At 33.9% G+C, this 15,247-nt stretch overlaps 1 protein-coding gene across 4 annotated transcripts in view; it reads left to right on the top strand.

The window, feature by feature from the left end:
- LOC150100277 (alpha-N-acetylgalactosaminidase-like) overlaps nucleotides 1-14,465 on the top strand; it is a 102,573-nt gene extending 88,108 nt beyond the window's left edge. For all 4 annotated transcript variants that reach the window (XM_090402591.1, XM_090402590.1, XM_090402593.1 and 1 more), the window contains exons 6-8: nucleotides 580-741; nucleotides 6,463-6,660; nucleotides 14,046-14,465. In XM_090402591.1, the coding sequence (XP_090258717.1) occupies nucleotides 580-741; nucleotides 6,463-6,660; nucleotides 14,046-14,321 (636 nt within the window). In that variant the 3' untranslated portion in view covers nucleotides 14,322-14,465. The remainder of the gene's footprint in view (nucleotides 1-579; nucleotides 742-6,462; nucleotides 6,661-14,045) is intronic.
- The last annotated feature ends 782 nt before the right edge of the window (nucleotides 14,466-15,247 follow it).

Here is a 15,247-nt window from a genome sequence, read left to right as displayed (position 1 = left end):
ACTAGGATTTGAAGAGAATCAAGTAACATTGGAGCGGTTACACAGGCAGATAACAAAAATGATATTAGGACTGTACAATGTTCGTATGAGGATAGACTGAGGATATGCTGTCTGCAGAGTTCAGTGAATAAGAGATGAAGGGGGAGAGGGGACATGATTGTACATTTCAGCTGTTGAGATGTATATATCAGCTTGACACTGGGAAGATTTTTCATATAGTAGAACATAGGGAAGGAACAAGCACAAGGGGCTCCATCTCTGGAGGTTACAAAAAGGAGGTATGAAGTAAGTTTTCTGCAGTGGCAGGAGCATAGAATACATTGCCTCAGAGGATAGTGAGAGTAAGTGTTGTCTAAGGCATCATGGAGTTGCAAGACATGATGAGGCTTATGATCTACGGAGGTTCAAAAGAATAAGTTGGTGTATATTTTACCTATTACAGATCATGCCTCTAAATTTGTGTTTGTTCGTATATGTGTTTTTAATAAATATTAATTAAACTTTCATTAAAATAACAATTTTATTGATTAGAACTTATAATAATAAATTATAACTTGAATTTGTTGATTTAATTTACAGCCTAATTTCACTAAAATAGCTGAATACTGCAATATTTGGCGTAATTTTAATGATATAGATGACTCTTGGCAAAGTATCTTGTCCATTATAGATTACTTTTCATCTAATCAAGATGTTTTAGTTCCTGCTGCTGGACCTGGACATTTTCATGACCCAGACATGGTAGGTACAATTTTATTGGTTACATTATGACATTAAAGTTTTAATATTTCTCAGCAGTCTCACTTGTGGTACATGCAGAAATAAGTTCTAATATGACTCATACTTGCAAAAGGTTATGGATTCAAGCTTATACTACCACAAATTATAATGTATCCACTAAATTTCATCTACATTATATAAGTGAAAGGCTAATCCTACTATTCAAATTACAAAAACGCATCTGTGACAATTAAAAGGATTAGTATTTTTATATGAGTATCTCTGTGGAGTTAGAAGACTCATACCAGGAAACCCATGCTTTTTATACACACAGTATCTATCATACCTCTCCTTAAACTGGAGTACAATCGATATAGTGCAAGCCTGCTAATTGTTTCATCCCACAAGGCACTTTTTTCACATTAAGCTGGCACCATCATCTTTTTCCCATACCGTCAGCCTATTTAAATCATTCAGACTGTCAACATTGCTTTGTTAACTATTATACTATCCAATTTTGATCATCACCAAACAACTTAATATATCCTTCATATCATTTACTATATCACTGATGTATAAATTAAACAGTAGTAGTCAAAGCACAGAATCCTACAGCACACCACTAGTCACCTACCTTCCCCTGGATTCTGCTTCTCCACATACTATTCTTTAGTATCTATCCATCAAATTCATATTATTTCCATTTTCCCCAGTTTTTCCAATTTATGTAACATATTTTCATGTGGTCCTGTCAGATTCCTTTGCAAAAACCAGCAGTATCACTGTGTAGCCTTTATCCAAATAAACTGTCACTGTATTATAAAAAGTGTTTGTTTCTAAGGCCCAACCTACTTTTCACAGAATTGTGCTATTTCCATAGAGTATTGTATTTTTTTTTTATCCACTCATTCTCAAATTTTATCATTAACCAACTTCTCCAATACCTTTACTGCCACTTTCAAATTGACTGCACTATAATTTGTTACCCCTGTCTTGGAGCTTTCTTTATGTAGTGAAAGTATTTTCTTATGATCTTGTAATATGCAGACTGATATTCCATCCAATCCCATGGCTATATTCAGATCCTGCAATATCCTAAATACCCCAGTTTATCATCCTCTATTCCTGCATCATTTCCCATCACATCTCACTGCAATATCTTCACCAGGTTGATAAATACTTGCAAAGTGGTAACTCATCTGTGTCATTCTGCTTTTCTCACTTCCCTGCCCATTTACTTGCTAATGTTATTTTCCATGGTCATTCTTCCATTTACTCATCACATAGTGAAAAAACTCTTTGGGATTTCCTTTGGCCTGCTTGGCTAATTTTCTCTCATAATTTTTCCTTCACTCTTAGTGAGCTTGCCATTTACTTTTATATCATCCTGAACAATTTCTTCATTTTGCACCTCCTACTTAATGATACTACTCATCCATCTAACTCACCCTTAACTGATTTATCCTCTTGACTTTGGTATACAGTTCAATATCACTTCCTTCAGACATTCCTTTACCATATTCTGTGTTACCTTTCAGATTTTTATGCCATGCCACTGCTTTGAGTTGCCTCCTAGCTTATCATAATCACCTGCCCTTCCATTCCACATATACTACTTTTTAACTGAAAATTTTGTTTGGTGACTTCCCAAGTGAAGGTCACGTGATCATTTTCCCCAATCAGAGGCAATGTGGTTAACTCAGTTATAGGTACATCTTCTAATGCTATCACCAATTCAGCACACTCAACGAGTAGTGTCTCTCTATCACATGCTGTTTCAAGTAATTATCTCTTACATGTATAATAAGACCTGTATGTATAATAAGCATCCAAAACTATAGAATCACACATATACCACAGTAAAAATAAATTTATTATGTAAGTATTTCATCTTATGTATCATAAGACATCATCACTACAAACAACAACAAAAAAAAAAACAATAAGGAATTGAATGTGTTTAAATTGGAATCCCTCTATGTATAAAATCGTGTGTTCGTGGGTTAAAACTATTATGCAGAAAATAATTAAAATTAGTTAAAAATAAAACATAAGAGATTACAAATTTATTTAATACAATTAAGTATAACAATTTCCAACACTTTTGGAATAGTAAGGCAGTCATTACAATTGAAGTTAGATCGATGGAGTAGAGCTTTAGCACCTTCTTTGTATAAACATTCATGTTTATATGTGGATCTATGCAGCATCTTGGTATTTGTCCATTGGATCCTGTGGCTAGTGTTTTCAGTTCCATGTTGTGCTAGGCCAGATTTGTGAGGTTTGATAAGCTGGATGTGGTCTTGATGTTCAGAGATATGTTTATTTACAGATCTTCCTCTTTGTCCATAGTAAGACAAGTAGGTATTTGGTATACGCAGGTAGCATCAGTGGTGAGAGTTTGTCTTTGGAGAAGGTAGCAGGTTATGAATTTGGTTTGATGGGTTTGTAGGTAGCAATGAATTGATATTTCATAATTTTTGCCACACGTTCAGAGATGCCTTTAATATATGGTATAGAAGTCCTGTTGGCTTCTCCTTGTCTGGGTTGCTGTATAGGACTGTATAATTTAGTATCTTTTAAACAGAAACAGCAACTACCTGTCAAACCTGACCAAGCATCTGATGAATGCAGTCATATATCTGTGTTTAATAAGTTAGATATACTAAATCTTTTTTGAACTACAAAGTATTAGTATAAAAGACTAGAGGGGAAAACAGTCTTTATTATTATTATGTGACACCTCCAAGAAATCCAAAAGACTCATCGAAAGGGGGGGGGGGCAGAACCATATTTTCGAGTCATCAGAATTTAAGGAGAACCGGCCTACCAGTCTGGAACTGGGGTAGGCACCAGGGGGGGGAACCACCCCTTTTGAGTTTTCAAAATTCGAGTCATCAGAATTTATGGAGAACTGGCCTACCAGCCCAGAACTCAGGGGGGGGGGACCCTTTTTGAGTCATCAGAATTCAAGGAGAACTGGCCTACCAGTCTGGAACTCAGGGGAGCCCCCTAGTATGTGTGTATGTATATATATATATATATTTTATTTTTTTTTTTTTTCATCAATTTATGCCAAATGATTTGGTTTTTTATTCTTTTTTGTGCATTTGCATGTGCTTTTAATAAGAAAGAACTTATTAAAATTATTAAGTAAACATAATAATAAAATTAAAAAAAAAATGCTACTATTTTGCTTTTACACTCCTTGTTTTCAGGTTCCCAGGACTAGTTCTCTCTCTATCTCTGTCTTTGGTCCATATTTCCTTCAGGTCATAAATATGTTCCCAATAATATGTTTCCTGTCTTGAGTACTTTCTTTTTCCCCATTCTTGCTTTATAGCTGAATTTGTTTTATTTTAATTGCACATTTAATGCTTTAATTTACATAAATTAGGCACTTAACCATAAATATTCTCATTAATAAAAGGAGTCATCTTATTATTTGCTTTATTATTCCTCAACCTTTGGTTTTATTTATTACTGTGTTTATTGCTATTTCTTGTGAAAAACTGAGAGCAATATAAAATGAATTCAATTAAAAACCAAACGGTTTGATACTGACTGTTTTTAACAGTCCGTATCAAACTTTGTTATGACTTTAATCATAACAAAATAACTGTTGCGAAGAAAATGAGATTTAATGATTCGCAAGTTAAGCATAAATATTGAATGCTGTACTTGATAAATAACAAACAAGTCAGCGCAACAATATGTTAAGTAGAACAACAGTCTACAAGACCAAAATTGGGGGAGGCCAAGGGAAGAGCAAATTAAGTGATATAGAATAACTGTCAATGGATAACAGCAGACACTATCCAAACCCAATATTGAACATTAAGTTTATGCTAATGTGCAGTTTAATATGAACAAACATGTTTCTGAACAAACATATTTCTGAAACAATATGCAAATGATTGTGAATATACAATCAATTGCATATTCACAAACATGAATATGCAATTGATTGTTTGGCATGAATATGCAATTGAAGGTTTTCAGCCTGTTTTGAAAATCTTTTTTTTTTTTTGTGGGGGGGGGAATCACCCAACAGCTGCAAGGTACTCTCACTTAACAGTTTTTTGTTTTGTTTTTAAATTAATATATGGTCTTTCAAAAAATCAAAATCAAAATGAAAGTGTGTGTGTGCTTTCAATTATTATTTCTTTCAGTAGCTAAAAACTAAACCCTAGCAATGATTGATTTAAACTGCTGCATTAAGTCAAGGGTGAAAAATCACAGTTGATGAACAAATGGCAGATTTCAGAAGATTTCAATATATATAAAAATTATAAGACAGATTTGTTTCTTTCCATAAAATATAAATATGTATATATAAATTTATCCACTCTGATATTTTTATCATTAGACAATATTTGCATATATAAAACCCCAAACAATCTTAATTCTGATAATTTCTTAAATATAAGGAGTACCAGAAAGTAATCAATTTTTTGAACTACGTTTTTAATATAAATTTTATTAAAGAACAGATTAACATTATTCAATTCTATAATCGCTATCATTAATTATAACCTTATTTCAATGATCTACTAAGTTTAGAATTCCTTTTTTGAAAAAAGTTTTTTCTTTGGAGGCAAAAAATGATATCAAACTCCTTTGGAACTTGTGAATGGAAGGTTTTATTTTTTATGCTGTGTTCTAAGGACCTGAATGAGTGATAGTCACCAGGGGCAATATCCCGCGAATATGGAGGATGTGGTAGAAGTTCCCATCCTAACTGCCTAATTTTTTCTTGAGTCATTCTTGCAGAATGTGGTTTTGGGTTTTGCATTATCTTGCTGCAAAATTACCCTTTTTCAATTGACAAGTGCAGGATGTTTGATTAACAATGCTTGATGTAGTCGCTCTAATTGTTCACAGTAGATGGCTGCTGTGATAGTCTTACCTTGTTCCATGAGTTCGTAATGAATAATTCCATGAATATCCCACCAAACGCACAACAGAACCTTTTGTGGACAAAGTGCATCTTTAGGTGTTGGAATTAGAGTTTGATTTGGAGAAAGCCACTGTTTTTTGCGTTTTATTCTTATACAGCACCCATTTTTTGTCACTAGTTATGACTCGTTCCAAAATGGGGTCATTTTGTTGTCTGGTCAATAATGAATTGCAAATCGCCCATCTCTGTGCTTTATTGTTTTCTGACAGTTCATGTGGTACCCATACATCCTGTTTAAGAACCTTGCCACTCTTATGTAAGTGCTCTTGGACAGTCGACCATGATGAATTAAGTTTCTCTGCTAATTCTTGTATGGTTTTTTTTGGATCTGATTCAACGAGAGTCTTAAGAGCATCATCATCTAGAGTAAGAGGTCTTCCAGATCGAGGACGATCAGAGAGATCAAAATTTTTTCCTGCAAATCTCCTAAACCATCGCTGACATTTGTTAACCTTCAATACATCTCCATAAGTTGAGCAAATGATTTTGGTAGCCTCGGTAGCATTTTTTCCTTGGTGAAACAAAAACAGCATACAATGACGTAAATGGTGCTCTTCAACTTTAAAGTCTGCCATATTAAAAAAAAAAATCTAAAATTAAAAAAAAACAGATTTTTTAAATAGAAAAGTAATGCTAATATTTAAATAAAAATCAAATTTAATAATTTATGTGTTATTTAAGAAGAAACGATCAGCTAAAATTACTTTTAAAAATAATTGATTACTTTCCGGTCCCCCTTACATATGCACTTCATTTAATAAGTGAACATTTGACTATTTCAGATACTTATTGGTGGCTTTGGACTGAGTTCAGATGAAAAAAGAGCCCAGATAGCTTTGTGGTCAATATTAGCAGCTCCACTTCTTATGTCTAATGATTTAAGAAATCTTTTGCCCGAAGATAAAGCCCTCCTTCAGAACAAGCATGTTATTGCTGTGAATCAAGATAAACTTGGACTTATGGGGAAGAGGATATATTCAGTAATAGTTACTTCTTGTTTATTTTATTTTTAAATCATTTAATGTGTAAATTATTTGGAAGGATAGTTAATGAATAGTTAATATGATACTATTTTGTCCTTTGTATGTGGTTCTGGGATGTTAGTATATACCACTGTCTTCAGATGTTCTTTTCCCTTTGGAGAAAATATCAAATAATATGTAGCCATTTGATGGGCTCTCTGCACCCAATGCACTTTTTTGTTTACTGTCTCAAAATCCCATATACAAATAATTAAAAATTAATAATACATTAGTACTATAAATGGGTTAAGGGTTACATAACTGAATATTTTTGCTCTACAAACCAAACATAATCCTTTTCTAGCCACTCCAAATCTCTAATAAGGAGGAGGATGTTATCACCAGACAATCATCATCAGTTTCCTTATATGTACCCTTAAGAGGTGTTCAAGCTACTATGACAACACTACATGATTAACTTTACATTATTATTAATCTGTCAGTAATTTCCCTCCAAATTAGTCTATTACTGTCAGCATTCCAATATTATTATATCTAATATTTCATACTTCTAAGGCACTTCTGACTGAATCATCTACCTAGACCTTGGTCTTCCTCTGGGTCTCCTTCCTCCCATCTTGGCATCAAACACCTACTTTTATAACCTTTCTTTGCCTATTCTATTTAAGTGGCCATGCCATTTAGATTTACTCTGCTCACAGATTCTTGAACGCTAACAGTTCAAGAATCTGTGAATCAAGAAATAACAGTTCAAGAATCAAGTTCCTTCATAATATCTTCACTGTTAATATAATTCTGCCATTGATGGCATCTATTTAGGTCCTAATTTTTCTTAGACCTTTCATATCTGTGGTCTCTAATCTTTGATCAAGTGTTTTATTTCTAACCGAACAACTATTACTGTTATGAAGTGTCCTCCAAGGAGTCATGGACTCATTAAGAATGGAGCAATTTGAAGTTATAACATGGTACCTAAATACCAATTGCATTATTATTATGATTATTTTATTTTGAAAACATTCAATGCAAGTACACCACAATATTAAGTTTGAGGCACTGCTAATTCTCTAATGCATTCTTTCCTCACTCTTGCCTGTATCTCATTTGCTCTTACTGCTTTGTTCAAATCAAGCTCTTGTAATCGTTTTAATAACTCCAACTCATCTATCTCTGTCCTTTCATCTAGTTTCACCTCAGTATCCAGATAGTTAATGGGACTTCCTAGGATACACACACACACACACACACACCTTACTAAAGTAATTGCTTAAAGACAGGGTTTGTATTTCTTTTTATGTAGATCAGCTATTTCTAAAAACATTTGACACTTTCTTACTTTCCATTTTACTGGGGTTATTTTTTCATGGCCTTTTCCTTTTAATTGCACATAGCAAAAAAATAAGATAAATAAATATATGTATGTGTATATATATATATATATATATATATATGTAGAAAGTATTTTTACCTTGGGTATAAATATGTTCAAGATACCAAGCAATTTTAAACCTGGTTTTACTCCATTTCCCAAGTAAGCAAACAGACTAAAAGTCAAGTTTGCGCCTGCAATTGATGCAAGTCTAACTGATCCCACAGGTAGTGCAGGATCAGGGCAACTCGTGGCAAAGGTGGAACAAGCTCCGATCACTAATCTTAATATTTACCCTTAATGCCAAAACACATCTCCAAGAAGGGGATGTATGATGTTTTGTATTAAAGGCAAGGGGCCACTACCCAGACCGGTTTCGACCTTAATTGAGGTCTCGTCAGTGGGAGCTAGGCTAGAAATATCAAGATTTAGTAATACTGAGCTTGTAAGTATTTCGCCAAAACAAGTTACCATAAGGTGTTTTAACCTTATTAAATAAAAATCTCTGGAGGAGATATAAATGTAGAAAGTATTTTTACCTTGGGTATAAATATGTTCAAGATACCAAGCAATTTTAAACCTGGTTTTACTCCATTTCCCAAGTAAGCAAACAGACTAAAAGTCAAGTTTGCGCCTGCAATTGATGCAAGTCTAACTGATCCCACAGGTAGTGCAGGATCAGGGCAACTCGTGGCAAAGGTGGAACAAGCTCCGATCACTAATCTTAATATTTACCCTTAATGCCAAAACACATCTCCAAGAAGGGGATGTATGATGTTTTGTATTAAAGGCAAGGGGCCACTACCCAGACCGGTTTCGACCTTAATTGAGGTCTCGTCAGTGGGAGCTAGGCTAGAAATATCAAGATTTAGTAATACTGAGCTTGTAAGTATTTCGCCAAAACAAGTTACCATAAGGTGTTTTAACCTTATTAAATAAAAATCTCTGGAGGAGATATAAATGTAGAAAGTATTTTTACCTTGGGTATAAATATGTTCAAGATACCAAGCAATTTTAAACCTGGTTTTACTCCATTTCCCAAGTAAGCAAACAGACTAAAAGTCAAGTTTGCGCCTGCAATTGATGCAAGTCTAACTGATCCCACAGGTAGTGCAGGATCAGGGCAACTCGTGGCAAAGGTGGAACAAGCTCCGATCACTAATCTTAATATTTACCCTTAATGCCAAAACACATCTCCAAGAAGGGGATGTATGATGTTTTGTATTAAAGGCAAGGGGCCACTACCCAGACCGGTTTCGACCTTAATTGAGGTCTCGTCAGTGGGAGCTAGGCTAGAAATATCAAGATTTAGTAATACTGAGCTTGTAAGTATTTCGCCAAAACAAGTTACCATAAGGTGTTTTAACCTTATTAAATAAAAATCTCTGGAGGAGATATAAATGTAGAAAGTATTTTTTTTTACTAAATCTTGATATTTCTAGCCTAGCTCCCACTGACGAGACCTCAATTAAGGTCGAAACCGGTCTGGGTAGTGGCCCCTTGCCTTTAATACAAAACATCATACATCCCCTTCTTGGAGATGTGTTTTGGCATTAAGGGTAAATATTAAGATTAGTGATCGGAGCTTGTTCCACCTTTGCCACGAGTTGCCCTGATCCTGCACTACCTGTGGGATCAGTTAGACTTGCATCAATTGCAGGCGCAAACTTGACTTTTAGTCTGTTTGCTTACTTGGGAAATGGAGTAAAACCAGGTTTAAAATTGCTTGGTATCTTGAACATATTTATACCCAAGGTAAAAATACTTTCTACATTTATATCTCCTCCAGAGATTTTTATTTAATAAGGTTAAAACACCTTATGGTAACTTGTTTTGGCGAAATACTTACAAGCTCAGTATTACTAAATCTTGATATTTCTAGCCTAGCTCCCACTGACGAGACCTCAATTAAGGTCGAAACCGGTCTGGGTAGTGGCCCCTTGCCTTTAATACAAAACATCATACATCCCCTTCTTGGAGATGTGTTTTGGCATTAAGGGTAAATATTAAGATTAGTGATCGGAGCTTGTTCCACCTTTGCCACGAGTTGCCCTGATCCTGCACTACCTGTGGGATCAGTTAGACTTGCATCAATTGCAGGCGCAAACTTGACTTTTAGTCTGTTTGCTTACTTGGGAAATGGAGTAAAACCAGGTTTAAAATTGCTTGGTATCTTGAACATATTTATACCCAAGGTAAAAATACTTTCTACATTTATATCTCCTCCAGAGATTTTTATTTAATAAGGTTAAAACACCTTATGGTAACTTGTTTTGGCGAAATACTTACAAGCTCAGTATTACTAAATCTTGATATTTCTAGCCTAGCTCCCACTGACGAGACCTCAATTAAGGTCGAAACCGGTCTGGGTAGTGGCCCCTTGCCTTTAATACAAAACATCATACATCCCCTTCTTGGAGATGTGTTTTGGCATTAAGGGTAAATATAAATATTAAGATTAGTGATCGGAGCTTGTTCCACCTTTGCCACGAGTTGCCCTGATCCTGCACTACCTGTGGGATCAGTTAGACTTGCATCAATTGCAGGCGCAAACTTGACTTTTAGTCTGTTTGCTTACTTGGGAAATGGAGTAAAACCAGGTTTAAAATTGCTTGGTATCTTGAACATATATATATATATATATATATATATTCTCTTTCTCTCAGATTTTTTTTCCTTTGTCTGTAAAGGTTAACTGCATTTCATATTAGTCTCTGATTTTGCCTTTGACATCATAGCTATTGCTCGTTTAGTCATCTTTTTATACTGTTCTTGTATCATTATCTTTCTCCCAGTATTGGATCTACCACATTTTTTTTTTATGAATTTGTTATTTCAAATCTTATTCATCCATATGAATCCTATGCAATTTATTTTCCTAACTGTAGGAATACAGTTAAATATAGTTTCCTTTAGAAATCCTCTGGCTATTTCTCATGTGCAGTTTTTCAGGTCAAGGCACTGCTTCAAGCTTCCTTCTTAGTGTATCATAATCACTGGACATATAGTTTCACTTATATCCTATATTTATTCAAACCCTTATGATTTGCCACCTCCCAACTTGATGCACAGTTAGGAACAGTGTTAACACTGTTCCTAACTGTGCATCATAGGCAAATAATTGTATGTTACTATACAACCAACTAGGGCTTACAATACTGAAATTCCAGTCATTTTTTCCAGAATTCAAATATCAGTATTGATACAAAAATACCAGTTTGTTGGTACTAATTAAAAAAAAAAAAAAATGTTTAGGATTTATGAACCATTAATATTACTAAATTTGCAACTGAAGGATTGTTATATCAATAATATAATGGAAACCATCATTTTACATTGTGTTTGAAGCTAAGAAGAATACAATTTGTTTGGCTAAATCCCAATTTGCCAGCCCATACTCATTCATTCAGTATCCAGGTAGATACCTAACAGGATGTACCACGAGAAGGTGAGGAGTGAACATTAGGTCAGAAGACTCAGTTGGTTCTCTGCATTTTTTAAAAGGTTATGTGGAGGTCCTCCCAGGTTTACAGCTTTGACACTTAGTATAGCAAAATGTGCCTTAAAAGACCAATATAACATCTGATAATGTTGAAGTCTTGACAGATAACAGATTAATTTGGAAAAAAAATTGTTGATCGGAAGTTAGTAATCGTGTAACTTTTTCATGTAGTACTATCATAATTATCCTGTAAACCCCCCTGAGGGTACACATCAGGAATTTGATGATGATGTAATGGAAACCTGAAAACATCATAAAACTCAGATTTGGTTTACTAGTTTTACTAGTTGCACACACACAAAAAAAATATTGCATGTTAATGAATAATTTCAGATATTGTTATATTATAAAAACCTAAAATATTTTTCTGTTGATATCAGAAAAGGATTGATCATGAGGTTTTAGTGATTTACCCAAATCACCAATAACCATTAAAAAATGGCACTAAATTACAGCAGTCATGTTCAAAAAATGATAGTAAATGAAATAGCTCAACTTAAATCAGAAGGAAAAGATTTAGTTTGACTTTTGACAAGTAGACATCATTACACAATAGATGATGTTTAAATATAAATCTTCACTCTGTAGGGAATTTCACAGTCACTTGGCTAACTATGGACAGAGCAAAAGATCAATTAACATTCATCTTGGAGAACATAAATACATTTGCTACCATTATTATGGCAAGTTAGGATTGACAGACCATGCTTTGGACAACAGTTCACACAGAATTAGATGAAAGAAAACCTTAACATGTATTGTTGTATTAATCTGCCAAAAATTTGGAAGACAGTCATCTTAAGATCAGCTCCTATGCAACTGTAATTTCTTTTATATAATGTTAGAGGATGCCAAATTAGGACTTTAGATCTTATTCAGTCTCTCTTTTAAGTCGATGAATTGGGACAGATGGCGCATCCATGATACTGTTTATTAGTTGAAAGAGGGGAAAAAAAGGGCAAGTTACTTTGCTTGCTCTTTCACCACCTTGACTTAAAAATCATCTGTGTTACAGAATTCTGAAGAAATTAAAACCAGAAAGCTGATAATAACATACATACAATATGTAAAGTCATTTTTGCATACATGTGTAAGTGTGCAAAAACGTTTTTTGTGTGTATAGCTCAAATGTGTTTGTATATAAATAAACATTTGATCTAAAAGATTGTATTATCTCATTTTTTTTAATGAAGAGATGATTACTGTACTCATTGAAGTAAATGCTGATCAGTAACTGATTTGAGAATTAGTTTTCTCATGCATACTGATGACTGATATTTCTTTCATTCATCATCCTTGTATCAAGATCTTCTTTGATAGGCATAATATATATGCTACTATCATTATTGCAAATTAGGAACTAGCAGACCCCCCCACCCCATATTGGACATCAATCCCACAAGATTAAATTGAAGAAAACAACAGTGGTACTACATAAAAGCCACTATGGAGAGATAGGCACTGGTTTTAGCAATAAAACCCACCCACCACCTACTCTCAAAACATATTCCTGCATTAATTTGTCCAAATTGGGGACTTATTTAAATACTATCTTCAGCTCAGCAGCCATAGGATTTTTTTATATGAGCACATGCTAGAGCTTTAGTTACTATTTTTTAGTCACAGTTTAAATTGCTTCCACTAATTGTTTGATGTAATACCTTGTGACAAGCACTTTTGCTCTCTAAAGATGGTATGGAAAAATATCACTTACTAGTTTATTTTGTGAATGTTGCATCTTTCTACTTCTTTTATGTATTGATTGAAAAATATTCTCAAGTAAGCATGGTAATAGAGCTTGTAAAAATGTGGCTGCAAAGAAAGCCAGTAGCAGTGAACACTGTGCCTTTTGCATCTATGTGTGGAACTAAGCAGTTTAACTTATATCCTTATTCCAGTTCAAATAATAAAATAAAAGAATAATAATAAAAGAAAATAATAAAACACCTCAAAGGAGTCCAAAGACTCATTGAGGGAGGGCACCTACTCTAGAACTCTCCATCTCCACCACTTAATCTAGCAACTATAGTGAACTGACACTACCATCATCATGTACACTGATGCCATCTACTACCCATCACCACGCCAACAGTATTTTTTGTGTGTAATTTGTGCATGTTCTCAAGGCTGATTTGTCTGTATATGGGATGAAAAACCTGAGTTTTCAGGAGAGAAAAAATCTTGTTACCTCCATATGAGATCAGCTAACTCACCTTCAATTGTAAAAAAAAAAAAAATATAAAGATTCCTCTCGTCAAGACGAGAATTGAACCTAGGCCTTTTCCAATCAAAGGGCACAACGTACAATCATTTGTGCTACAGAGTTGCTTAACAAACTCAATTTTTTTTTTGGCATTTACTTCAAGCATTTGATAAACATTTTACATCAAGGTTGGTGTTTTAATACTCAGTTAAAAAGTATTTTTCTCGATTTTCAAATGTAATACCTAAAAACTATTAGCTTAATTAGCATATTAAAGAACATTACAGTCAATTTTTTCTCCCCTGTAGGAACAGAATATTGAGATATGGATGAGACCTATTTCTCCATTAGCTGAAGATAAATCTTATTCTTATGCAGTAGTTGTTTTCAACAGACGGACTTTGGGTGGACCAGTTTCAGTTTCTGTGCAGCTAGCCAGTCTGGGGATGACTTACAGTTATGGTTATATTTTAAATGACGTTTTCAGTGGTCACTTTCTAGGAGTGTATAAACCATCAGACAATATTACAGTTCAGGTGAATCCATCAGGAGTTGTAATGGTTGTGGCTACAGTAAATGACTGATAAAACATTTGGTATGTAATCAAGGAGATATTTGACTAGTAGTAAATTTTGAAAATTTCCTCGTCTCCCTTCTCAAAGAAAAAAATCAAAAAATGTAAATTCTAAAAAATATTTTTTAAAATAAAAGAATATTTTTGTAAAGTATATTCTTTGCTTTCTTCCCTTTTTAAAAATTGCAAATAATGTCACTAGTTGGATTGAGTTCTTTATTCTTTTTTTTTTTTTTACTGTAAATCTCTTCCATATAATTGTAAACCAATCATTTAAGAGGAGATTATATTGAAAATAAGATTCATTTTCCTATAGTTGCTCATTATTTTTATACAAATTTTGTCTCATTATTTAATGGGCACACTGTGTAAATTGTAACAAAACATAACAATACAAAGTAAAGTGAAACTTAATAGACTAGAGTCTTAGCTAGGAATGGCATCCTCTATGAGTGCCAGTAGGAAGCTTATTGCAACTCAAAATGCCTACTAATTACTGTTTCCCACATTATGATTATTTTCTTGGGTATCTTCAGGAAGTCAAATATTCATCACAGGAGGCCTGTACTAACCATTATTAACACAATTTTTATCATACTTCTTGAACTCAATAACCTATGAAGCATTCACCACCCTCCAGTATCTTATTGAAGGATCCCATGTTCTCTCACTTCCTGCTATGTATTAAAAAAATTCCGTGTTAATCCTAGAAGCTTCCTTTAATTATTTTTCTATCATCCTCTCTTTTCTGCCTATCAACTAGCCTTTGTATCCCACAGACCTTCAATCTGTGCTCATAAGGCACATTCCACAGACTTGTTGCAATCTTAGCCACTCATCTCTAGATCCTCTCTACCATTTCCACATCACAGGTGACCAGATCTGTGTCACACACACACATATATATATATAACAGTAGTTTTTAATGTTATATAT

Source organism: Typopeltis vanoorti, chromosome 13 (assembly GCF_054136105.1).
Source record: "Typopeltis vanoorti isolate ZY-2024b chromosome 13, IOZ_Tvanoo_1.0, whole genome shotgun sequence".
NCBI classification, from domain to species: domain Eukaryota; kingdom Metazoa; phylum Arthropoda; class Arachnida; order Uropygi; family Thelyphonidae; genus Typopeltis; species Typopeltis vanoorti.
This window is presented reverse-complemented; position numbering and strand designations above follow the sequence as displayed.